Source organism: Gopherus flavomarginatus, chromosome 2 (assembly GCF_025201925.1).
Source record: "Gopherus flavomarginatus isolate rGopFla2 chromosome 2, rGopFla2.mat.asm, whole genome shotgun sequence".
In the NCBI taxonomy this organism is placed as follows: domain Eukaryota; kingdom Metazoa; phylum Chordata; order Testudines; family Testudinidae; genus Gopherus; species Gopherus flavomarginatus.
The window spans coordinates 4,167,837-4,192,942 of record NC_066618.1 but is presented as its reverse complement, the minus strand read 5'-3'; the positions used below and the strand labels follow the sequence as shown (position 1 = coordinate 4,192,942).

At 42.3% G+C, this 25,106-nt stretch overlaps 1 protein-coding gene across 2 annotated transcripts in view; it reads right to left on the bottom strand.

Annotated features, from left to right (window-relative positions):
• Positions 1 to 25,106, bottom strand: part of SMARCC1 (SWI/SNF related, matrix associated, actin dependent regulator of chromatin subfamily c member 1) — a 187,842-nt gene that overhangs the window by 16,329 nt on the left and 146,407 nt on the right. The window contains exons 25-26 of one of the 2 annotated variants that reach the window (XM_050942456.1): positions 17,042 to 17,176; positions 11,019 to 11,277 (exon numbers count right to left, since the gene is read on the bottom strand). In XM_050942456.1, coding sequence (XP_050798413.1) covers positions 11,019 to 11,277; positions 17,042 to 17,176 — 394 coding nt within the window. Of the gene's footprint in view, positions 1 to 11,018; positions 11,278 to 17,041; positions 17,177 to 25,106 lie in introns of those variants that run through there. The other variant, XM_050942458.1, reaches the window with a different exon arrangement.

Here is a 25,106-nt window from a genome sequence, read left to right as displayed (position 1 = left end):
AGGTGCTTAACTCCCATTCATTTCAATGCAAGCTAGATGCCTATCTGCATCTTCAGAAACGTAGATACCTTTGAAAATCTGACCCTTAACTCACAAGCAGGGTTTTGAGCCCCTCTGCCCCTTGTCTCTCCAATATGTAATTAGAGAGGAAACAAAGGGGATCACCCCTGAGGGAACCCAGAGCCTGCTTTTGGAGAGAAAGGAGAGTCAGAAAAACATATCAATCTTCTCAGTGAAACGACTCCAAGATCCCTTTGAAAAAGTGTGTGTGTGTGTGGGGGGGATCACAGAGCTTTTCCCCTTTGAGGAGGATTGGGCCGGGACTTGAAAAGGACTTCCCCGTCAAAGAATTCCCCAATCAATGAAGACTGACTTGTCTGCTGGTTCTCAAGCACTTGTGACAGTGTCTCCAAGCAGTCTCTGAAGGACGGAGAGGGGAAGAAATGCCAAATTCCAACGAGCCATCCAGATTCTAAGCCAGCGGTCAGCAACCCTTCAGATGTAGTGTGCTGAGTCTTCATTTATTCACTCTAATTTAAGGTTTCGCGTGCAGTAATACATTAACGTTTTTAGAAGGTCTCTTTCTAAGTCTATAATATATAACTAAGCTATTGTTGTATGTAAAGTAAATAAGGTTTTTAAAATGTTTAAGAAGCTTCATTTAAAATTAAATTAAAATGCAAAGCCCCTCTGGATTGGTGGCCAGGACCTGAGCAGTGAGAGTGCCACTGCAAATCAGCTTGCGTGCCGCCTTCAGCATACGTGCCATAGGTTGCCTACCCCTGTTCTAAGTCCTTTCTCTCTAGCAACAGAAGCATCTGCAGGCTGCACCACTGCAACATTTGCAGCAGAGTTCCTCTTCTGAAGCTTCTAAGAGGTTCTCCTTAAAAATACAGCATCAATTGGCCTTTTGTCTGCTTCAACAAACAGAGGGGAGAAACCTGGCAGTTGATCCCATTTTAGGAATGAAGCCTAGGAAAAAATTGTTCCCTACAAGGAAGATGGGGAGGGTTGATGGGAGAAGAATGCTGCTCACTGCTGCACCAACACTTGTTTGCAAGAGACGGGATGATAACAGAGGTGGAAGAGCTGACCTACCTTGCTCTGCTTGCACGGCTAAAAGAGGCTTCATGGTCAAATACGCAGAACCCTGAAAATCTGTGTCTATTTGCTTTATATTTGCGGACAGCTGGCTGTGGTATTTGCAGGAAAAGAGTTGCAGATGAGCTGTCTCAGACTGGGGGAGAGGTCAGGATCTAGAACCTGCCATTCCTTTGATATTTTGATGTAAGAATTGTTGAAAATGGAGCTCCTGAAGGAGGATGGAACACTATACCTTTTCCCCTCCAAGCCTCTGGACAAGAACCCATTTATGTGATAGGAAGCCCCTGTAAATGCATGTAAAAGAAAGATACAGGTTAAGTGCCAGCAGCATGCTCAGTCCTTCACTAACAAAAAGAGACATACCTCCTGCCCCATGCAGATTTCCATCCAGGACAGACACGCAGTACACCATGCTGATGGTAGAATCTGGTAGAAGTGTTTGTTAAGGCTTTGTGGAAGAAGGTTTGAGACGTTTAGTGGATGAGGACAGAGGACATAAGGTGCTTAACTCTCCTCTTCCTTTTTTCTCTCAATCACTGTATCATTCTTTTTCTAACTGTTCTCCGGTGCAGAAAGGAAACCAGGCTACTAAGTGGTGCATTGTGGTTGCTGCTTTCTCAGGTTAGGAAAGGGGACTAACGAGACTCCGTGAAATGGAAAAGCTTTAGTGGATGTCCCCTTTTCAGCCCTATGGCAATGCAACCTACCAGATGAGCCAGGGTCAAAAACTGCAGAGGCTTCCTTTCCGCAGCTTGATCCAGACAGAATTTGGATCCATTATGCAATGAGCCACAACAACAAATGCTGTAATTAGGCTTTGGGAAATGTAAAGCATCCTAGGAGCAGCAATATGCAGTCAAAAGGAACTGAGGCCTTGTGGGTAATTCTGCTGTATAAGAGACAAAGCGTTACCCTGGGAGCTCCACTGAGGCAGGTTAGTGAGAAAAGGATCCCCACTGTAGCTTCAGGGGCTACCATCCTACTTTCTCTCAGCATCTGAGCTTGTTGTAAGCCAGGGTTATTTTTTCCTTCTGTTAATAAATGTTCTACAGACTTCAGTCATCTTGCTTGAAATCATCTCTTCATCCCCTATCTCAGTCACTTGAAGGACACTCCAAGTATCATTTTGTTCATGGTCTAATGGATTGTAAGTTACTACTTTTTATTCTTTAAAAAGAGAAAGAGCGCAGCCAAAAGTGAAGCCTGTTTAATAATGCTGTTGGGAAACAGAGTAAAGTCCACACAGTTAAAGCCTACAAACTTCTCAGGCAATCATACAGCCAACTGAGGAGTTGCATATGGATAGCCGTACTAGTACTTTTTCCCACTCAGGCCCACTTCTTTTCTTCCATGTGTAAATGTGTTTTGACAGCGTGACTTCTGATGTTTCTGTCACTGTTAAACTTTCACCAATGCAAACAATGAGTCACCCTCTTGCAGAAATCTGCCAGACAAGTCACAGTCCACCCAATGGACTCTTTGTAGAATGAACATTATTATACTGCAGAACTTGTCACTTGGCTAGATCGCTGGGGGGGAGGCCTACCAGCATTATTGGAGGAGCCCCACAAAACAACAGGCAAGGAAATGGTTTGCTCTTTTTATAAAGTCATTTTAAAGGGGTGTGTTGGGTAAAAAGGCTGGACTCAGTCCTGGAGACCAAAATTCTTTTTCTACAACCCTGGCAGCAACAGCACATGCTTCACCAAACTGCTCTCCTGCCAGTACACCCTCAGCCCAGACCACGAGGGACTTCTGTTAAGTGTCAGGTGAATTCCATCTCCAGAGACACTACGATCTTTAGCACCTTTGCTAAGATTGTTTACCTGGGTGCTAATCAGCAACTATTGTGGTGAAGTAGATTTGTGATGTGGATGCCTAGCCAATACTTATTTTAAAATCATTAACTTTTTTCAGAGAGGCCACCACAACAGCAATTATTTGGTAACAAACTTCGTTACTGATTGGGCTGAAATATGAATTGGTGACGCAGAGACAAAAGATTCTGTATCTCACTACTGTCACAGGTATGTCCAAGCAGGGAAATAAATACATGAGAGAGGAAAGAGATGTAGGTGAAACACACACATCACCCAAATCCTCTTCCCAGTATGGACTGTCTCAATCTACAGCTAAATGGTACACCAAAAAAGGCTAGGATATCCATTTATAATGTGGGGAAAGGTGAAACAACCTTTGCCAAGTGATGTCAGAATGAGCTCAAAGTTTTTACCTTCTTCATATCCACGAAGCTGAAACTATTTTTAACTGGACCAAGAATTCCCTATCATACAAGTGTTAACAGGATCCATCGCAGAGACATGTGTTAGTAGATTGAGCACAGAACTGGATGTCAAGAATGCCCCATTTTTAATAATGGCTCTACTACTGACTTGCTGCATGGGTTCTAGGTAAGTAATTTCTGTGTCTTGAGTTTTCCTCAGCTATAAAATAGGGATACATGTATCTACATCACAAGGGTGCTGGGATGACTAGATATTTGAACTTCATTTGGAAAATGTAAAGCCCTTTTTAAGTGTCAATTATGACTATGATCTACCTATGCTAAGATAAAATGTAAGGTATTTTGAAGCTTCAGATGCAAAAGGGAAAAGAAGATCTTTTCCTGGAACGATTCTTTCATCCCTAGAAAGTTCACTGTTGATCAGCTGATAACCCTCCTTTCCTCTAATGAGGGGAAGGCTCTTCCCTTCATTCATATCTTGGAAGCTCCTGAAGGATCCATCAGTTTCAATTACTCTGGTAAAGTCCAACACACCCATTTGCTTACAGTGATCCAAGATAAGGTCATGTCTGTTGGGAAAAATATCGTCAACTCCTACCAATCCCCGAATGGAAGGGCTCCCAGATTTGTGCTGATTTCTCTCATTTCACAGACTGGGTCCCACCCACTCTTTTAGGATTGTTGGTATTTAATGGACGGATCTGTGCACTGTAAAACAGGGCCAAGAAGATCTGCAGGATATACAGGCTGGAGATTCCAAATTAAAGGCAAATAATCTAACATGCAGTGGCTGTCTTTCTCAGAGACCACATTAATGAACAAATCCAAGGCTTTACATAAAAGTGAAGGCCTCCTTTATGAGGAGTTCCATAATTAAATTTAGATGGGATGGCCCTTGCCTCAGGCATAGAAAGAGGGCCCCTCCAGGCTGAAACTCTGCTATTCATCCTGATGACAGAACATTTGATACACAACTGAGCTATATCATTCAAGATATTAGATTAGCTTCTTATTTAAATGCCTGCTAGCAGTTTTATACCAAGCTCCCCAAGAGCACTAGAAAAATCTTATCTATTTGGATTTTAGCCATCCATTTAGTGGCTGCACTGGAAAAAGGTAGGTTGAGCAAACAGAGGGTATGTATACACTGCAAATTCAAAACCTGTGGCTGGCCTGTGCCAGCTGACTTGTGCTCACAAGGCTCAGGCTAACAGGCCGTTTAACAGCAGGGTAGACATTCGGGCTTGGGCTAGAGAACAGGCTCTATAACCCTGCAAGGTGAGAGGTCCCAGAGCTCAGGCTGCAGTCTGAGCCAGAAAATCTGCACTGCAATTAAAAAGCCCCTCAGCTCAAGCCAGCTGGCCTGGGCAGCACCAGGTGTCTAACTGCAGTGTAGACATACCTAGAGAGGCTTAGTTCCAAAACAATAAGCATAAACTCCCTTCCAGGCAGGGCCGGCTCTAATGTTTTCGCCGCCCTAAGCAGCGCACTGAATTGCCGCCATGGACGGCGGGGGCAGTCTGTGCGCCTTTAGGGTGGCACGTATGTTTCTGCGGCAGTGGCAATTCGGCGGCAGCTTCTGTCTTCAGCCAGAAGATAGAAGCTGCACCGCCACGGACAGCTGAAAATAGAAGCTGCCACTGAATTGCCGCAGCCACAGAAACGCGTGTGCCACTCTAACGGCACAACGGAATGCCCCTGCTGTCCGTGGCGGCAATTTGGCATGCTGCTTGGGGGCAAAAACACACAGACTGCAGTCCCAAGCACCTGCTTGGGATGCTGGAGCCGGCCTTGCTTCCAGGGTATACTGTGTTTTTCTGTTTAGTGAAGTGTCCCTCATCTCAAAGGACTCTAAAGCACTTTATAAACTACATGCAAATATCACTCCACCCAACACAAAATGCAATAATCTCATGGGTGGAAAGCAACACAGGAGTTAACCTAATTAGACTATCAACTCCTCTGGACAGGGGCTGTATTTTCCTGTGTGTGCAGTGCTTAATACAAAGCACCATCATCCTGACTAACAACGGAGTGAAGAATAGTGTATCAATCGCAAACCGCAAAGGGAGTTTGGGGAGGAAGGCGGGCAGAGTGCTATTACCCAACCTGGAGTTTTTCCAGGACAGCAGGGTTAACAACCTTACTCTTAAATAATACACTGGACACTTAACGAGCAGAGGTATTTGGGTGGTCAGTTTTAAACCTGGTCTGAAAGGACTCATTTTCAGATGGATGAGTGCCAGCTGCTAATATATATTTAAGGGAAACTAAAAATCAGAGAAGGGAAGTGCTTGTGGCTCATACCACCATGAAGTTCACCACAAATACTCATGTTCTATGATTACAGGCGTTGATGTAGATATCTGGACAGATATATTTGTGGATTAGTTATCCTAGGTCTCAGATGGACATCTATTGGATGCGTCTATATGCTGTTTGTCAAGTTAACTGCCATTGAGGGATCTTCCAACAGAGACCCAAGGTGCCAGGATGCGGTGAGGGGAAGAGAAATCGAAAAGCAAGTTGTCTTCTATGCCTGTTCCACTCAGGTCAACTTGTGAGTCACTGACTCAGAGGACTGAGGGGGCCCCCCAACTTGTTGGGTGTGCTTAAGACTGGCCTCAAGGATCAAAGTTCTAGCTCTGATGCACTCTTGAAACCAGAGATTTATCCCATTTTCCCTTCACTAGGTAAAAAAAAATTACCCAAAGTTATCTCTCAGTTTGTAGCTGGAGAGGTTTTTTTTGCTACTTAAAATCATGGAGATTCTCCTAGTCTTCCTAGGAGGATATCATAGCAAACTTCTGTATTTCCACCTGAGATTTTGAAGGCATTTAAATCAATTCCCCTTTCTACAAGGACACTACAGGGGGAAGGCAAAAGAGGGAGAGAGAGATCGACTTTACCCTTGAGTTTTCAAGCAAACAAATCCCTTGAAAAGGCCAAGGATTCTTACCTTTAAGAAAACTAGAATACAGGAATAGCCGTACTGAATCAGGTGCAAGATTCACCTAATTCGGTCTTCCAGTGATCAATAACAGATGCTTCCCAGGAAGATGTAAGAACCTCACATAGAAGGCAGATGTGAGATCATCAGATATTAGGTCTTATCCTGATCTCTAATAGTTGCAGATTGGCTTAAACCCTGAAACTCTGGTTTAATACCCCTTCCAAAACTTGTTCTAACAATTCAGGATATTCTTGATATCCATATAGAATGCACAATATCTTTTTGAATCTTGTGAAGTTTGTGGCCTCAATGACATTTTGTAGTAATGAGTTCCATCATCTAATTACACGTTGTGTGAAAAAAATATTTCCTTTCATCTGTTTTGAATTTGCCATGTTTTAATTTTGTTGAATGCCCCCCGGTCTTGTGTTATAAGACGGAGGAACAGAAGTTACCAGTCCACTATCTCTAGGACATTATTGTATATACTTCCTTTTCTAACGTAACAATCCTCATATTCCCGACCTTGATTCAGTGAAGAGTTTTTTTTTCAGGTCCTTGATAATTCTCTTCTCTCAATCCTCTCCAGTTGTACAAAAATATTCTTTTTAACACTGAATGGCCAATACCACACACACAATTCCAGATGAGGCTGCACCACTGATTTATATAAATGTATTATAATATTCTTCACATTATTCACCATCACATTCCTTATGCAACTTAACATCTTGGTAGCTATTTTGACCACGGCTGCAAGGGAAGAAGAGGTGTTCATTCAACTGTCTACTGGGACACCCAGGTCCTGTTTGTGATTTGATACAGTTAGTTTAGAATTCTGTATGATGTATGTGTAGTTTAATTTTTTCCCCCAATGCATTTCTTTGCAATTGTCAACCTTGAATTTCTGATCACTCTAGCTGATTTAGGACACTCTGCAGTTATCACAGTCCTCTCCGGTCCTGTCTGACCTAAATAAATGTTGTCACCTGCAATATTGGCCAAGTCACTGTCCACAACCCTCTTTCCATACCATTAAATCGGTTAAATATGGGACCTAGTACACAACTCTGCAGCCCCTACTAAACCTTTTACCATGATGAAACCTGACCATTTAATCCTCTTTGCTTTCCATCTCCTAGCCACTAGTTTTTGATTCATGACAATACTTTGCCTCTCACCCCATGACTTCTCAGGTTCTTTAGTAGCCTCTTGTAGGACCTTGTCAAAGGTCTTTTAGAAGTTCAAATACATTTTGTCAGACTGTGGTTCTTCATCCACTACTCTACTGATAGGATTAGTGAAATGCTATTTTCCTTTGCTGAAACTTTGCTGGTTAGACCTTTTCATATCATGAACTTCCAAGTGTTTTTTTTTTATTAGTTTTTTAATCATCATTTGAAATGAACTGCCAGATAAAGATGTAAGGCTTAAAGGCTTTTAATTCCCCAGGATCACCCCTATAAAACTTTTTAAAAATATAATTACAACATTTGCTACCCTTCAATCCTCTGGAACAGCAGCTGGTTTCAATGAAACATTGCATATTTTGTTAGCAGCTCAGTTACGTCATCCCTAAGGTCCTTAAGAACTCTTCGATGGATCATCTCGACCTGTTGATCTATTGTACTTTTATTTATCAATTTGCTTCTGCATCTCCTCTTCTGACATCTCAATCTCAGAGTATCTCATCATTGTTATCAGAAAAGCGTTGGTCCGGGGTAAGAAATTCCATGACATTTTTAGCACCGAAGAAAATGCAAACAAATCATTTAGCTTCTCAGCAGTGTCCTTCATTACTTCCTCTATATATTACACACACATACACACTTCCTGTTTCAGTGCTGGCTTAGCACCTATATGATGTGTGAACAGAAGAGGGGTGCCTCACAGTCTTTGAACAGTTCCAAAATTTGTCACCTTTGCTCATTTCATAGTGCCCAACTGGTAGGTGCCTGACTCCTCCTCCTGGTGTGCTAAGAATAAAGCTACTTGGCGGTGCCACCAGTGAGACAAGGGGTTAACCGCACCAAGGGAGTGACCACCACACTTGGCCTCTCAAATAATTCAAACTCACATAAGCAAACAAATTAAAAATAACTATAAACTTTATCTCAGAATTTGAATAAAGAAAAATATACAAGCAGTAAAAATATTCAATATTAAGATGATTAGAGATATTTCTAAAGTTTTTTAACTACTATAGGCTATGCTGTCAAGCACACTAGGTCACGTGACCACATACTCTCTAATGTTCCTAATCAAAAGTGATTCTCCCCTCAGTTTTGTCCATCTCTCCAGTCTCAGGTACCCAGACGGTGCATATGGAGATGTGTTAGGCCCATAAGGAAATGCTGTTAGAAACACACTTTAGAATCAGAAATGTAGGGCTGGAAGGGACCTCGAGAAGTCATCAACTCCAGAGCCCTGTGACGTGGTAGAATCAAGTAAACCTAGACCATCATTGACAGATGTTTGTCCAACTTGTTTTTAAAAGCTTCCAATGATGGGACTCCATGACCTCCCCTGGAAACCTATTCTAGAGCTTAATGATCCTTATAGTTAGAAAGTTTTTCCGAATATCTACCCTAAAGCTCCCTTGCGTCAGATTAAGCCCATTACTTTTTGCCCTACCTTTAGAGGACATGGAGAACAACTCATCACAGTCCACTTTATAACAGCCCTTAACATACTTACTGGACTTAGGTCCACTCTCAATCTTCTTTTGTCAAGACTAAAACACACACAGTTTTGTTAACCATTACTTACAGGTCAGGTTTTCTAAACCTTTCATCATTTTTGTTGCTCTCCTCTGAACTCTTTCCAATTTGTCCACATCTTTCCTAATTTCCCTATTATCTATTGCCTGTTGTAATTTATACTGTTTATTGGCTTCACTAGCATCATATCTCCAAAATTCAAAGGATTTCTGTTTGGCTATAAAAAAAATAAATAAAAATCTCTTGAACCTAATCTTGTGGTGCTTGCTCCAAACATTACAGTATCACTATTGTAAAATGTCGTATTTTGGACTATTACTGAAGAATACAGTAACACTTTTTATAAGGTAACTAAGATGAATTAGATTATTTAACTAGCTGGAGTTTTTCTTTTACGAAACCACAGATCCACTCTGGTCTTTGACCTTCTCTTCTGTTCTTCTAAAGAACCTCATTTTTTCAGGGGATTGGAAAGAGAAGAGACTAATGCTGGGCTCCAGAGATGGACGTGGTTTCAATTCAATGAAAACCATGTGGGTCACTTTGACCACCACTTTGCTCATCTGATGGACCATTTATTCTAATTGTAACAGGGGAAGAGTAGCACAATAAATCCATGATTTATCATAGTACTATAATTTGTCTCCATTATCCTCCTGTTTCTGAAGCTCATAACTTTGGGTTATCATGAATTCTTATGTTCTCCTCTCCTCACAAACAGGCTCTCTCCAAATCTTGTCATTTCACTCTAAAACATTTCTAAAATCTGTTCTTTCCTTCATAGTCCCATATCATAACTCTCATATTTGAGCTACTACAGCCTTCCCTATCATCACTCCATCTGTTTATCCTTCCTGATATATACTGCTCCATTCTTCAGTGTAAAATCTAGAAGCTAAAATAATCTCTTTCCAGATGCTCTGACCAAGTCACCACCTTCCAAACCCAAAGACCTTCGGTGTCTCCCTATCATTGAATTGTAGGACTGGAATGACCTTGAGAGGTCATCTAGTCCAATCCTCTGCACCCATGGCAAGTCTAAGTATTACCTAGACCATCCCTGACAGGTGTTTGAGTAACCTGCTCTTAAAAATCTCCAGTGGCGGAGATTCCACAACCTTCCTAGTCAATATATTCCAATGCTTAACCACGCTGACAGGAAACTTTTCCTAATATCCAACCTAAACCGCCCTTGCTGCAATTTAAGCCCATTGGTTCGTGCCCTAGCCTCAGAGGTTAAGAACAATTTTTTTCCCTCCTCCTTGAAAACTTACGTCCCCTCTTCGTTTTCTCTTCTCCAGACTAAACAAATCCAGTTTTTTCAAACTTCCCTTAGAGGTCTTATTTTCTAGATCTTTAATAATTTTTGTCACTCATCTCTGGACTTTCTCCAATTTGTCCACATCTTTCCTGAACCGTGGTGCCCAGAACTTAACAGAATATGCCAATTGAGGCCTAATCAGCACAGAGCAGAGGAGAATTACTTCTTGTATCTTGCTTACAACACTCCTGATAATACATCCCAGAATGATGTACGCTTTTTTTTGCAACAGTGCGACACTGTTATCCAGTATGACCCCCATATAGCCTGCAGTTATGCCAAGTCACAGAAGTTACCGCACAAAATTGCATCATACTTGAATAAAAGTTAGCCATTCTGGCCTCAGAGTGCATTTCTCTTTTATAAAAAGAGATACCTTTTATATGAAACATACAATACATTAAATAAGTACACAAGCAGATGTGTATTTTCATCAGTTTGAGCACTGGCCTGCTAAACCCAGGGTTGTGAGTTCAATCCCTGAGGGTGCCCACTTAGGGATCTAGGGCAAAATCAGTACTTGGTCCTGCTAGTGAAGGCAGGGGGCTGGACTCGATGACCTTTCGGGGTCCCTTCCAGTTCTATGAGATAGGTATATCTCCATATTTTTTATCTGTCATCACTTCTTCCTCTGGTTTTAATCAGTCATGATGATCTTCTCTTACAAACTCTTACCTGGTTGTGGTGGATGAGGGGGGGGCATCTGGTGGTGCAACATAGGGTATGGAGGGGGCTGCTGATGAGGCAGCATGCCTGGATGACCCGGTGCCCCAAGTGGGTTCATGCCAGGCCCACTGGAATGCTGGTGTGATTGTTGTGTGTTCTGACTGTGCTGCTGCTCCATTTGCTGGCGTGCCCTTAATTCTGCATATTTCAGCTGCTCCATGTGGAAGTTCTGTCGTTCGGTCAGCAACTGCTGCCTTTGCTGTTCTAACTGCAATCAAGAGAAAAAACATTCAATTTAGAAATATGATAAGATGTAAGAAGTGCTCCCCACAATGCTAGAAATTCTTACCACCAATTAGCAACTTAACCTGCTCAGCTCACCACTATTTTCCAGTCAGGATGACAATACGTGCCATTAAAAAGGGATATTGTCCGTTACTGCCAACAGCAGTTAGTTAACTCTGCCATGGTGTTTCCGTTCCAGGGAACACCATGGCACAACAACTACAATTTAACCCAAGATAGACTGTAAACGTTCACCTCCTCTCAATTCTGCTTGCCATCACTCTCTTCTCTGATCCAGTTTCCTCCCCATGTTGCACTGAGGGAAAGACAATCCCTAAGAAGGAATTGGATACAACCAGAGGAGTTTTCTATGGAAAGATTTTACCACTGGATTCTGCCCCAGCATGGGCTCACAAAGTTCAAACGGGGTCCTAATTCTATGCCTAGATTTCCAGAGTGAAATCTATGCCTCAAAACACCCCTTAACCATTGACTTGGATTGCTGAGGCTAATATCGTTTTGTGTTTGGACCAGCTGCCTTTTCCTTAAACTTTTTAAAAACAAGTTGTTATTGTGCTTTCAGTACAAAGCTTTGTAACAAGTAACCTAGATGCTGAATAAATAAGCCATCTGCAGAAGATACTTTTTACTATGAGGCTGTTACTATGCTGATCTTCTTATTATGGTTAGAAAAGCTCATATGTAAATCTTAGCTAACTCTAAGCCCAGCAAGGTGTAACAGATAAGTGTGCCCTTGTACCTCTAAATGTTTTAATCTAGTTGAGGTATACAGCAACATAGTTTTCACCAGATCCATCCAAACCTCCTCCTGCTCAGAAAGTCATGGAAGAAAAGCAAAAATGTGGGGAAATGGGATTCTGGAAAGTCACCTATGAAGTTTACCTGCTTGCCAACATTTTAAAAACACATCCACCCTGCTAGCCAGGAAGCTGATCAGAGACCAAATACCAGCCTCTGAGACACGCTGCTCATAAATTCCTTTCCCAGTTTCTTTGCAATCTCAACACAGGTGAGTTACGCTCTGTGAAGATCAACTGCCATGTCTAGATACAAACTAAACTCTTCTTTTCCTTCCCCAGGAAGAATGAAACAAAAGAGAGATGATGTGATTTTTCAGTAAAACCAAAAACATCCTCTCCGCCTCAGAAGCTAAATGCCCATTCAAACAGAAGCATTTAAAGCTACAATACATACAAACTATGGGGTCTAAAGAACAGTTTGTCTGCATTCAGAGTCCTTTACTCATTGCAAACATACTTTAAGATTTCTAGAAGAACTCCACTCCACAAAACATTATGCAGCAGACTGTTTGCTACCAAAGTGTGAGTGAAAAAACATTCGGTCACAGAGCATTCACCAGCAGAACCAGATGGGGACCAGAGCCAATGAATAATGCATAGCTTTGAGGGGTGGCGAGGGGGGGGCTGTGTTTCAACATGTAATGACCACAATGTGTTTATTCATGCTGCCATGATTTCTTTGTCTTTGACCAATTTGATGCTTTACCAGGAGGAACCTGATACAATGAAAAGACAAAAACACCAATGGTGTAATGATTCATGTGTGAAAACAGAAACAATAGGTGGCAGGCAGTTCACAGCAAAATTGCTTTAAGGGCCCTGAGAGCAATGCTCAATAAAGAGAGATACCACTGCAGCTTACTTTTATATTCTAACACATTCCTGATTCTACATCTGCAGGTCACCTTCTCTTGTTGCAATACATGTAAAGAGGGCAGTCCAGTAGAATGCCATTACAAACTTTCCCACAATGCAAACAAACCTCTAGCAATATGCATCAGATCTAAATGCTGCTGAAAGCTTTTCCTCAACACATTTCCCCCAATGGGATGGCAAAAAGGATATGGGGACAAGAACAGACAAAGTCCCACAAAAGAGACTCATGAAAGTTGAAGGCTCATGTGAAACATACATGAGCTATGATGCAAGTCAGGCCTAAAATTGATTCACAGCCCAACATAGCAGGTTCCACATGCTAGCTTGGAAACTGCTGAGCCACACTCCATGAGAAGTGCAAAAAAAGCAGATTTAAAAAGACATGTAACATATTTTGTCCATAGAATTAGGCTTCAGGAGGGTTAGTCATCAAATACACATAGGTTTTCCGTCGAGGCAGATCAGTACACATGCATTTAACTTTCAATTCTCGGAGCCAGGTGAAAATCTGACAATGACAAATCATACAGGAGCTAAATTAGATTGTCTCAGCCTGGATCAGAGTGCACATCTGTCCACACCACAAACCAGTGCATGAACAACTTGACTCATGGAGGTGACATGAAATGGAAAAAAGTGCTATGTTCAGGAGTGACAAAAGCTTCTTCAGTATATTTGCTGTAAACATCTACAACAGAAAAAGGTTTAGGCATAATGTTTTCAAGCTGCCTCAAAATGATGCACAATTAGAAATGACTTATAAACATCTAATATGTATGTGCACACTATAGCAGCCATCACTGGTTCATCATTCTACCTCCTACATTGCCTTTCCATGACAGTAAAAAGACTGCATTCATTCATGTGTTATCACAATTTCTGGGTCAGCAATGCTGCTATCAATAGAATCTCCAGTTACACATAATCAGCGCTGACAGCATTGAAATAGCTTCAGATTACAAATAGAACAAAATGTGCTATGCATAAAACCTCCTCCCTCCTAGTCCCACTTGCAGATTTTTTTTTTTTTTAACAGTTACAAGCAGGTGACCTTTACTATAATAGAGGGCTGAGACAACTCAAGCGGAGCTGTATGGACATGTGGGTATGGAAAGTGGGTATGGAACCTGCCAAAATACCGAGGAACTTCTGTTTTGGTTAAATTTAATTACTCCACTAAATATCCAGAGTGATAGTGGAATAAAACTGAATTTTGGCCACCAGGAGCCAGGGAGGAACTCACATAGAAAGTTAAAAAAGGAAATGTCAGGTTGCCTCAAAAGGAAGAAAAAAAAGAAAGAAAGACTGTCACTGTAATGGAGTTTTTCCCCTAAAGATAAGAAAATCTACAGAGAACCTTTTCAACTTAGTTACGGCCATTTCTTTAGTTGCCAATCAGAGTCAGATGCAGACACACACAGTGAAACAGCTGAGGATACTAGGCAAAGAAGAATCTCTTGTTGACATTCTATTCTGATAAAAGACCATAGTTCGTCAAACTCAATCAGTCTGACTAATGCTAAGATCTGGATGTAAATTCCATTAAATTCACGTGAGGACTGCCACAATGTCACAGGAATTGCATCCATATCTTCCCCTGCCTCCCCTGCACACCCCAATCCCAGCAGTCCACTCCAAGAGTGTCCAGCTGTCACATATCTGGGCAGGGACCCTTGTCCCACTGCCTTCTGACCGAAGATTTTAAGGCTGCACAGCTCCCTTCCTTACACTGTGATATCCTCAGCAAACCAGTCTGCTCTCCAAGGACCATGAACAGGGTGTTGCCAGCAGTTACAAGTTACCATGCTGCTCTGTCTATGCAAGCACATTTATTCTTTCTCCAAATCTTCTGCAAGGGTTGGTGCCTCCCTAGGACAGAAAGTCCTAACAGTTTGCTGGATCAGAAAGAAAGCCCTGAAAGCCTTTTATACACATATTTTTAACCAAAAGGCTTGTCTGTGCTGCCTAGTTTCTGGAAAATCCAGCTTGAATGAGGGAGTCTGTGCAAACCACTGCACGGTATGTACCTCTCTAGAGTTATTTAGTTTCAGTGATTCACCTTAATCATATCCCACTGTTTTGAATTCCTGCAGGAGCTGTGGTAACCCTCCCCCCTGGAGTAGAACACAATCATACAGAAACCATTTGTAGATTTAATACAATACAGCCTACTGTTGCAATATCTGTCACAGGGGCAGGTATGGAAAACCCAGGAATTAGAGGTAAATATCCCATAACCTCATCTACTTCTACCATCAGGCTGCCCACAAAGAGAAACAAACAAACTACTCCACCAGGATATGCAAAAAACGTGATGAAAAATTTAACTTTGAGCTCACCGCTGAAGTAGTCAAAAGGATACCATGTCTCTTTAAAAAAAGACAGCTGATCAATATATCAGAGGTCGATTCAGTGAATGCTGAATATCCTGCAAAGACAATCTCTCTTCTCCTGATATTTCTTATTCTAATTGTGCACGGCAAAGAAATTACTGACTGTTAAAACAAGGGACTCAAGAAGCCACCAAAAAAATCATTAATTTATTACTATTAATTTGTATTAGGACTGTCAAGTTTCAAATGATCAGAAACTAAACTAAACCTGTGTCCTAGCCCCTACTATTACGCTGAGTCTCTTCCCAAGACAGAATGCTGATTCTTTGATCAGTAATCACCTTATCCTGCTGCTCAACTCCTCCTTTTCTCCCTCCACTGTCTCTACTCATTGCCTTCCATGCCCATCTGAGCACATTCTCAGAGCAGTGTCTTCCTGGCGCCCTCTCCTCTGTCCCATTTTCTTAGCTGTCTTTTTTTCTGTCCCTTTTTGACCTGCCATTTTCCTATTATTTCTCATCATTCCCCTCTGTGCCTATGACTGCATCCTCCTCTTGGCTCTCCGCTCTCTGAGAGCTGCCCACTCTTCCTCCAGCTCAGAGATCTGTTACCTACTCAGGGAGTTCCTCCACAGCGTAAAGTGTACTGTGCAGACTAGGGAGCTGAATGCTGCCCACAGGAGTGCACACACTCTGCCACTCAGGTTGAGTAGAATACTGACTAAAAGCATAGAGCAAGTGAGAATCTCAGGGGAGGTGGAAGAGCAACTCGCACAAAAGAATTGGAAAAGCAGACTGAAAGACCAAACTAGGTGTTTGATCTAAAACCAAGGTAGCACAGGAAAGGCAGAGGGCTGGTGTCCTAGAGACCATAACCTCAACAACATTCCCTGTGGAGGAAAGAATAGCTATCCTTGAATTACAAATTGCTCCTCTCCCCCTACTCATCAGATGTAATCTCTGCACAGGCTCTGCACATCTTCATCCCAGAATGAATACAGGGTGGGGGCAAGAGGCAAATTAGGGGCCAAAGCATAATAGCTACACCTCTACCCCAATATAACAGGATCTGATATAACACGAATTTGGATAGAATGCAGTAAAGCAGCGCTTCGGGGGGGCGGGGCTGTGTGATGCAGTGGATCAAAGAAAATTCGATGTAACGTGGTTTCATCTATAACGCGATAAGATTTTTTGGCTCCTGAGGACAGCGTTACATCGGGGTAAAGGTGTAGTCCTAACTCACTCTTTTACATTACAGAAGAGATCCTGGGTAGACACATCAGAGAGGTGAATTAAACAGCTTCATGTGGGTAACTATGAGGGTATGTCTACACTGCAGTTAGACAGCAGTGGCTGGCCAGTGCCAGCTGACTCTGCTGATGCTAAGAGGCTGTTTAATTGCAGTTTAGACATTCGGGCTCTGTCCAAACTCTGAGACCTTTTCACCTGACAGGGTCCTAGAGCCCGGGCTCCAGCCCAAGCATGAACATTCACACCAAAGTTAAACAGCCCCTTAGCCCGAGCCTGAGTTAGTTGGCATGGGCCAGCCGTGAGTTTTTAATTGTAGATATATCCTAGGTGAGCTAACGAGAACTGTAGATCTAAAGAGTTAGGAACAGATGAAATTGCTAGTACACCAGCTATTCTGACACGCAGAAACCTCTCTAGCCATTGGTTTGCTTTAGGATATCAGAGAATTAGTCTCCTGCACTTACTGCCTCTTTCTCTCTGTCCATGATTGTTTCCAGCTCTTCAAAATGACGAAGTTTGATCTCCAGTTTCTTCATTTGTGTTTCCACCAAGAGGGCTACCAAGGACTTGATCTTTCGCTCTTCCACTGCTGCTAGGTGCTGAGGATAAAAAACACACAAGCTAGTGCCCTCCTGCACACACAACCTTTACAAAATAGACAGTTCATGCTTTAACGGATTGAATAACCAAATATGAATTGTGTCCTAGCTTTTCCATTTGTTCACTTTAACCAAATATTTATTTTCTTTTCATTTTCAATCCTTTATCTTCACAATGACAATCCTCCCAATATTTCTGAAGTCTTAGTCACAGAAGATAGATGTTAGGTTTATATATAAATGAATACTATACAAGCTCACTCCTCCTAGACCAGGGGTAGGCAACCTTCGAGAAGTGGTGTGCCAAGTCTTCATTAATTAAAGGTTTCGCGTGCCAGTAATACATTTCACATTTACAGGGGCCAGCGGACGGAACCCCAGACTGGCAGCGGGCTGAGTGGGGCTGGCGGCCAGGATCCCAGCTGGCAGGGGCCAATGGATGGAACCCCAGACTGGCAGGGCGGGCGGCAGATGGAACTGCAGACTGGCAGTGGGCTCAGCCCGCTGCTGGTCTGGGTTTCCATCTGCCAGCCCTGCTCAGCCGGCTGCTATCCATCCAGGCTGGCAGTGGGCTGAGTGGGGGCGGCAGCCGGTCTGGGGTTCCATCCGCTGGCCCCATTCAGCCTGCTGCTGGCCCAGGATTCCATCCATCCAGGCCAGCAGCGGGCTCTGAGGGGCCAGCAGCCGGGACCCTGGCTGGCAGCAGAGTGCCACTAAAAATCAGCTCACGTGCCGCAGGTTGCCAACCCCTGCCCTAGACGATTTGATTTTGCCTTAAAACCATCTGAATTTATGAGCAACTGGAGTAGGAGGTTTTAAAATGGAAGAGCCAGGGGCTAACAAGGGATCAAAGGGCAAAAGATTTATGGTGGTTCAGTTACGTGTGATCTAAAAAGTCTTTACTATTGTGGTGTTTGCGAGGCTACTACACACACACTCAGGAAGACTGATATACCTCTGTCATTCTAGAGATCTTTGCTCGAGTGAACTGGAAGTTATGTAACTAGTTAAAAGTGGATCCCATTACAACATTCAACAGCCAACAAGTAAAATTACAATTTTGCCCATTGTAGCAGTTCCATATCAACCAGGGAGAGAGTCTACACAGCCTTAAATAGCTACAACTCTCTGTCAGTGTATAAAGTTTGTTGAAAGGTTATATAAAAGAAACCCATCTTCCTTTACAACCAGCTTACATTACAGCATTGCTCTTTTATGAAAAACTGAAGCTACATGCGAAATTTAAGAGTGCAAAAACAGATTACAGACAAAACCAACAAGCCTCAAATATCTCCCTCAAGCTTTACCTTTACTACTGAGGATAATCAGATGTATGTCTAAGGATGATTAATTATTTAAATACATGACATCTAAATGAGACAGCCCTCAAGCACTGCTTGAGTATTTCAAGTTTAAAATGTAAAAAGACAGAAGGATGAGCAGTTTAATCGACCACACATACTAGCTATTGTTACAACTCATTGCACAAATACAAACCCCTGCCCTTTCCCATCCCCCGAAAAATCGTTACCTATCTTTCATAACTTTTGTTCTTTGAGACGTGTTGATCATGTTTAGTCTATTCTAGGTGTCCACACGCCTACGTGCACAGTTATTGGAGATTTTTGCCTTAATGGTATCTGTAGGGTTGGCGGTAGCATCCCCTTCAGTGCCACACTCATGTGTTGGTGTATTAGGCGCAGCCGACCCTACACTCTTTTGGTTCCTTCTTGCTGGCAACTCTGACAGAGGGGTAGGAAGGTGGGTAATGGAAAGGACATGAGCAACACAGCTCAAACAGTTACGAAAGGAAGGTAACCATTTTCGATTCTTCATGCGTTCGCTCATGCCAATTCCATTCTAGGTGACTAACAAGCAATAGCCTTGAAGTTCAGTCTAGCAGCTTGCAGTGCTGCTCTACTGAAGCCAGCATCATCCTGGGCCGGCTGGATAAGTGCGTAATGGGATGTGAACATGTGGACAGATGACCAGGTGGTCACTCTACAGATGTCCCGGATAGATGCTTGGGCCAGGAAAGCTGCTGAAGAGGCTTGCACCCTGATCGAGTTGGCGGTTACAATCGCTGGTGGTGGCATCTTCGCCTGATCACAGTAGTAGCGAATGCAGAATGTAATCCAAGAAGAAATTATTTGAGAGGACACTGGACGACCTTTCATCCTGTTGGCCATTGTGATGAACAATTGCGTCGACTTGCGGAATGGCTTGGGCCTTTCAATGCAGAAGGCCAGTGCCTTCCTGATGTCTAGGAAATGCAATCTATGTTCCTCCTCCGACTTATGTGGCTTTGGAAAAAGAAGACAGGTAAGTAAATGTTCTGGCCCATATGAAACTGTGAGCCCATCTTGGGCAGGAAAGCTCAGTGCGGCAACAGCTGGACCTTGTCTTTGTAGAAGACTGTATTGGGTGGTTCTGGGATAAGTGCCCTAATCTCAGAGACCTGGCGGGTGTATTTTATCACAACTAGGAATGTGACTTTCCAGGACAGGAGAAGGAAAGAGCAAGAAGTCAGAGGCTCGAAGGGGGCCCCATGTGAGCCGCAACAGCACAAGATTCGGGTCCCTGACATGTGGGTTGAAGTGCTCAAGGTTCCCCTTCCTTCTTCGGGGACGACTTCTTAGTTGCTGGAGACTGATGTGCCGACCTCACATTGGATTTGGTACCGTGTCTCAACTCTGGTGCCAAAGTTGATTTGTTTGAGATGGACAGCGAGGACTGGTGGGAATATGGGACTAGCATTATGGGCATGCCCCAGAGGCTCCAGTACAGCCATTGAGAGGGTCTATATTCCTGCTACCATGCGGTTGCTGCAGGTGCTGTGTTGGTTTCATGAGTTGGCAGTGAATCCCCCTCCTTGGCAAGGGACTGAATCCTGGTCCTACTTAGACCATTGCTCTTCCGGTGACCAAGGCAGAGCTCTTGAGGCCTGAGTTTGTCGACTGACCCTGGTCGGTGACCAGAGAGGTGTGGAACGGTGCCTGCTCAACGAGTGGTACCGGGGAGATGGAGACTGGTGCTGAGACAGGGAGTGATTCCCACCTGGTGGAGACTGGCATCTGGGAGACTGTCTGGGTGAAGGTGACCTGCGCCGTCGCGATCTTTGGTGGGAAGCTGTCAATGTTCAACTAAACAATGGTTCGACATGAGCAAGCACTGAAAAAGTCAGCCAGTCCAAATAACTTGCATCCAAGTGTTTTGAAAGAGCTGGCCTAGGAGCTCTCTGAACCATTAATGCTGATTTTCAGTAAGTCTTGAACACCAGGGAAGTTGCAGAGAACCAGAAGAAAATTAACGTTCAGCCAATATTTAAAAAGACTCAACAGAATGATTTGGGTAATTATAAGCCTGTCAACCTGACACTGATCCCAGGCAAAATAATGGAACAGCTGATATGGCATATGATTAATAAAGAAAATAAGATATTAATAATTAGTGCCAATCAATGTGGGTTTACAGAAAACAGATCCTGTCAAACTAACTTGATATTTTTTTGATGAGATGAAAAATTTGGCTGATAAAGGTAATAGTGTCGGTGTAATACATTTAGAGTTGATTAAGGTATTTGACTTGGTACTGTATGACATTTTGATTACAAAAAGTGGAACAAAACAAAATCAACATGCCACACATTAATTGGAGTAAAAACTAGGCAACTGATGGGTCTCAAACCGTAACTGTAAATGGGGAATTGTTATCAAACAGAGGAGTTTCTAGTGGGACCCTGTAGGGATCAATTCTTGGCCCTACACTATTCAACCTCTTTATCAATGTCTGGAAGAAAATAAAATCATTGATAAAATTTACAGAAGAATCAAAGATTGCAGGAGGGCTAAATAAGGAAGAGGGCAGGTCACTGATACAGAGCGAGCTGGATCACTTGGTAAGCTAGGCACAAGCCAACAATATGCTTTCTAATATGGCCAAAGGTAAAATCATACATTTAGAAACAAAGAACATTGGCCATGCTTAAAAGATGAGGGACTCTACCCTAGGAAAAATGAATTCTGAAAAAGACCTGGGCATCACGGTGGATAATCAGCTGAACATGAGCTCCCTATGCAATGTGGTGGCCAAATGGACTAATGAGATCATTGGAAGTATAAACATGGAACTACTGATTAAAAGCAGAGAGGCTATTTCACCTCTGAATTTGGCACAGATGCAACTGCTATTGGAATAGTGTGTCCAGTTCTGGTATCCACAATTCAAGAAGGATGCTGATAAATTGGAAAGGGTTCAGAGAAGAGCCACAAGAATAACTAAAGAATTGGAAAACATGCCTCAGTGACGACTCAAGCAGCTAAATCTATTTAATTTATCAAAATGACAACTAAAGGGTGACTTGATCACAGTATATAAGTACCTACCTGGGGAACAAATATTTGCTAATGAGATCTTCAATCTAACAGACAAAGGTATAACATGATCCCATGACAGCTCAAGCAAGAAAATGAGATTAGCAATATGGCAAATATTTTTAACAGTGAAGGTAACTAACCACTGGAACAATTTAACATAAGAACGGCCATACTGGGTTAGACCTATGGTCCATTTAGCCAAAATCCTGTCTTCCAACCCTGGCCATTGCCAGGGGCTTCAAAGGGAATCATCAAAACAGGCAATTATTGAGTGATCCATCCCCTGACGTCCACTTCCCACTTATGGCAATCAGAGGCTAGGGACACCCAGAGCACAGGGTTGCATCCCTGACAATCTGGGCTAATCGTTTTGGCCTTCAAAATATCCCCTGGCAACGAGTTCCACAGATTCAGTCTGCATTGTGTGAAGCAGTACTTTCTTATGTTTGTTTTAAACCTACTGCCTACTATTTTCATCAGGTGACCCATGATTCTTGTTTAAGTGAAGGAATAAATAACACTTCCTTATTCATCTTCTCCACACCATTCGTGAATTTATAGACCTCTACCATATCCTGCTTAGATGCCTTTTTCCAAGCGGAGAAGTCCCATTTTTTTAAAATCTCTCCTTATATGGAAGCTGTTCCATACCCTTAATCATTTTCGTTGCCCTTCTCTGTACCTTTTCGTTTATAATACATATTTTTTGAGATGGGGTGACCAGAACTGCACTCGGTATTCAAGGAGTGGGCGTACGATGGATTTATATAGTGGCATTGTGATATTTTCTGTTTTACCATCTATCCCTTTCCTAATGGTTCCTCACATTGTCAACTGGTTTTGACTGCCACCACACATTGAGCCCGAAAACCCCAATATCTCGTTCTTGAGTGGTAACAGAAAAATTTAGACCCTATCATTTTGTATGTATAGCTGGGATTATGTTTTCCCATGTATATTACTTTGCATTTATCAACAATGAATTTCATTTGCCATTTTGAGCATGAGCTTTCGTGGATGAATACCCACCTCGTCAGATGCAGCATGCATCTGATGAAGTGGGTATTCACCCACGAAAGCTCATGCTCCAAAACGTCTGTTAGTCTATAAGGTGCCACAGGATTCTTTGCTGCTTTTACAGATCCAGACTAACACGGCTACCCCTCTGATATTTGCCATTTTGTTGTCCAATCACCCCATTTAGTGAGATTTCTTTGTAACTCAAATTGTGACTTAACTATCTTGAGTAATTGTGCGTCGCCTGCAAATTTTGCCAGCTCGCTATTTACCTCTTTTTCCAGCTCATTTATGAATATACTGAACAACACTCGTCCTAGTACAGTTTCCTCCCTCGACTGTGAAAACGGACCATTTTTTGCTACCCTTTGCTTCCTTTCTTTTAACCAGTTACTGATCCACGAGAGGACTGTACCATGGGCTGTTGTGGACTCTCCATCATTGGAAAATTTTAAATCAAGACTGGACGTTTTTCTAAAAGATCTGCTCTAGTTCAAACAAGTTATTTCAGGGAAGTTCTACAGGCTGTGTTATGCAGGAGGTCAGACACAATGATCCCTTCTGTCTTGATAATTTATGAAATCAGCAATCTTCTCATAGGCTGTTTTGATCAACCATGTCTAGATAAAGAGCATTATATCCATCTACAGCAGAAAGTGTGTCCAGTGGTGGGAAAAAATGAAAAAGGACCCATAGGTCCTGAAATGCATTTTCATGGTAAGGGAAAATTAATTCAGCAATTTGGGGTTGGGAAGGGAAGATATGCAGTGGGTGTATCACCAAAACAAGTAAAAAACAAAACCAAACCCCAAAACAAAAACAAAAAACCTATTAGAGAGGTAGCTGTGTTAGTCTGGATCTGTAAAAAGCAATGAAGAGTCCTGTGACTATTCACCCATGAAAGCTTATGCTTCAATACATCTGTTAGTCTATAAGGTGCGACAGGACTCTTTGTTGCTTTTTTAAAAACCTATTTACCACTTTGAGCCTTTCACCAAAGGTGTTAAAGCACTTCACAAACTGGGTGGATATGGGGATTATTAACTCCATTCTACATGTAGAAAGCTATAGTGCAGAGGTGAAGTGACTTGCCCAAATTCAAAGTTATTAGCAGATCTGCGAACAGAAACCATGTCTTCTGATGACCAGCTCCCAACTCACCACTATATTGTGCTGCCTTCAAAACACACTGACACGTTCTTTTAATAACATTGTCCTGCAGCCATCAACCTCCCCCAGAAAAGCTAACTGCAAGATTTCTCCTGTGACACTTACAGTTCTATTTCTAACGCAAAATTTGCAATACTATAATAGCTTTCCATATAATCTAGAGTTAATGGTCTGGGGTTAATATTGAAGTTTACATTATTCCATCTCAGACACAGACATCGCTCACAAATGGCCTTAATGCTGTCTGAATTTTTAGTGTAAATGGGAAGAGAAGTCCATGTTGCACTCCAATTCTATGCTGGAGTGTTAAGGTCCTGATTACAGGATATTATTTCCTCTAATATAAATTTTCTCTGTGTGTCTTTGTCCAAATCAAAAGGACTGCATTATCCAAGCCCTTTCTCCCTCTTACATCTACCATCAACGGAAGAAAATGGCGACATGAGCTTGATTGGGAGCAGGAAGCCTCTCAAAATAAAAGATGAAAATTTCACTCCTATTTACATTTTTATTGCTTGCCTGAAAATGCCTATCAATCCATGGTGAGCAGAAGAGAAGTAACTCTTAATACAAGTGCATGGTGCTCTGGCTATAAGGGGTTTTGCTATTTACAGAAGACCTCATTTCTACTCTTCAGACCTAGATGCAGAAATGCAAAATTACCTACAATGAAGCCAGATGGTCTGAAGAACCAGTGCCTTTTTGGGAAATAGTCCGATATTATAGCACTAGAATTTGGCTTTAAATAAGGCCTTTCATGCTCTGACTGCTTTGTAAAGCGCCTTGGGACATCTAGCCTCTCGTATTGCACTGACTGCATATGTAAACTAGGTTGCAGTTTAGAACCTTTGATATTAAAATCCGTTTTGAAAGGAAACATTCACTAGTTATCACCAAATGTCATGAGATCATAAAGCAAGGACCCCAGTTTATTGGGAGGACTTCCAATAGTGTAACATTTTTCCATTACCAGTTTGCACAACTTTTTTGCACCCAAGAGAAATACACAGATAAGATCTAACAGATCAAGAGTCCAGAAGGCTACACTCAGCCACACACACAGCACATAGGCAGCTCTTATTGTGCATCCCAAGGCATTTCACAGTACAACATAACAAATCATATGCATGCCTCAGTTTTGCCATCTGTAAAATGTGTACATGTTGCCCATGAATGATGTGAAATTAAGTTAGTGTTTGTTACGACAGTGACATCCTCAGATAAAAGGTTCTTCAGAAATTAGATCAGAATTAAAAGTACTTGGATCATCTTACCATCACTTGATGAAAGAAAGGAATTCCAGATCTGAGAAGCATAACTAAGGTGTACATGTCATTTTTTCACAATTGTGTGGGTTATCACAGCAG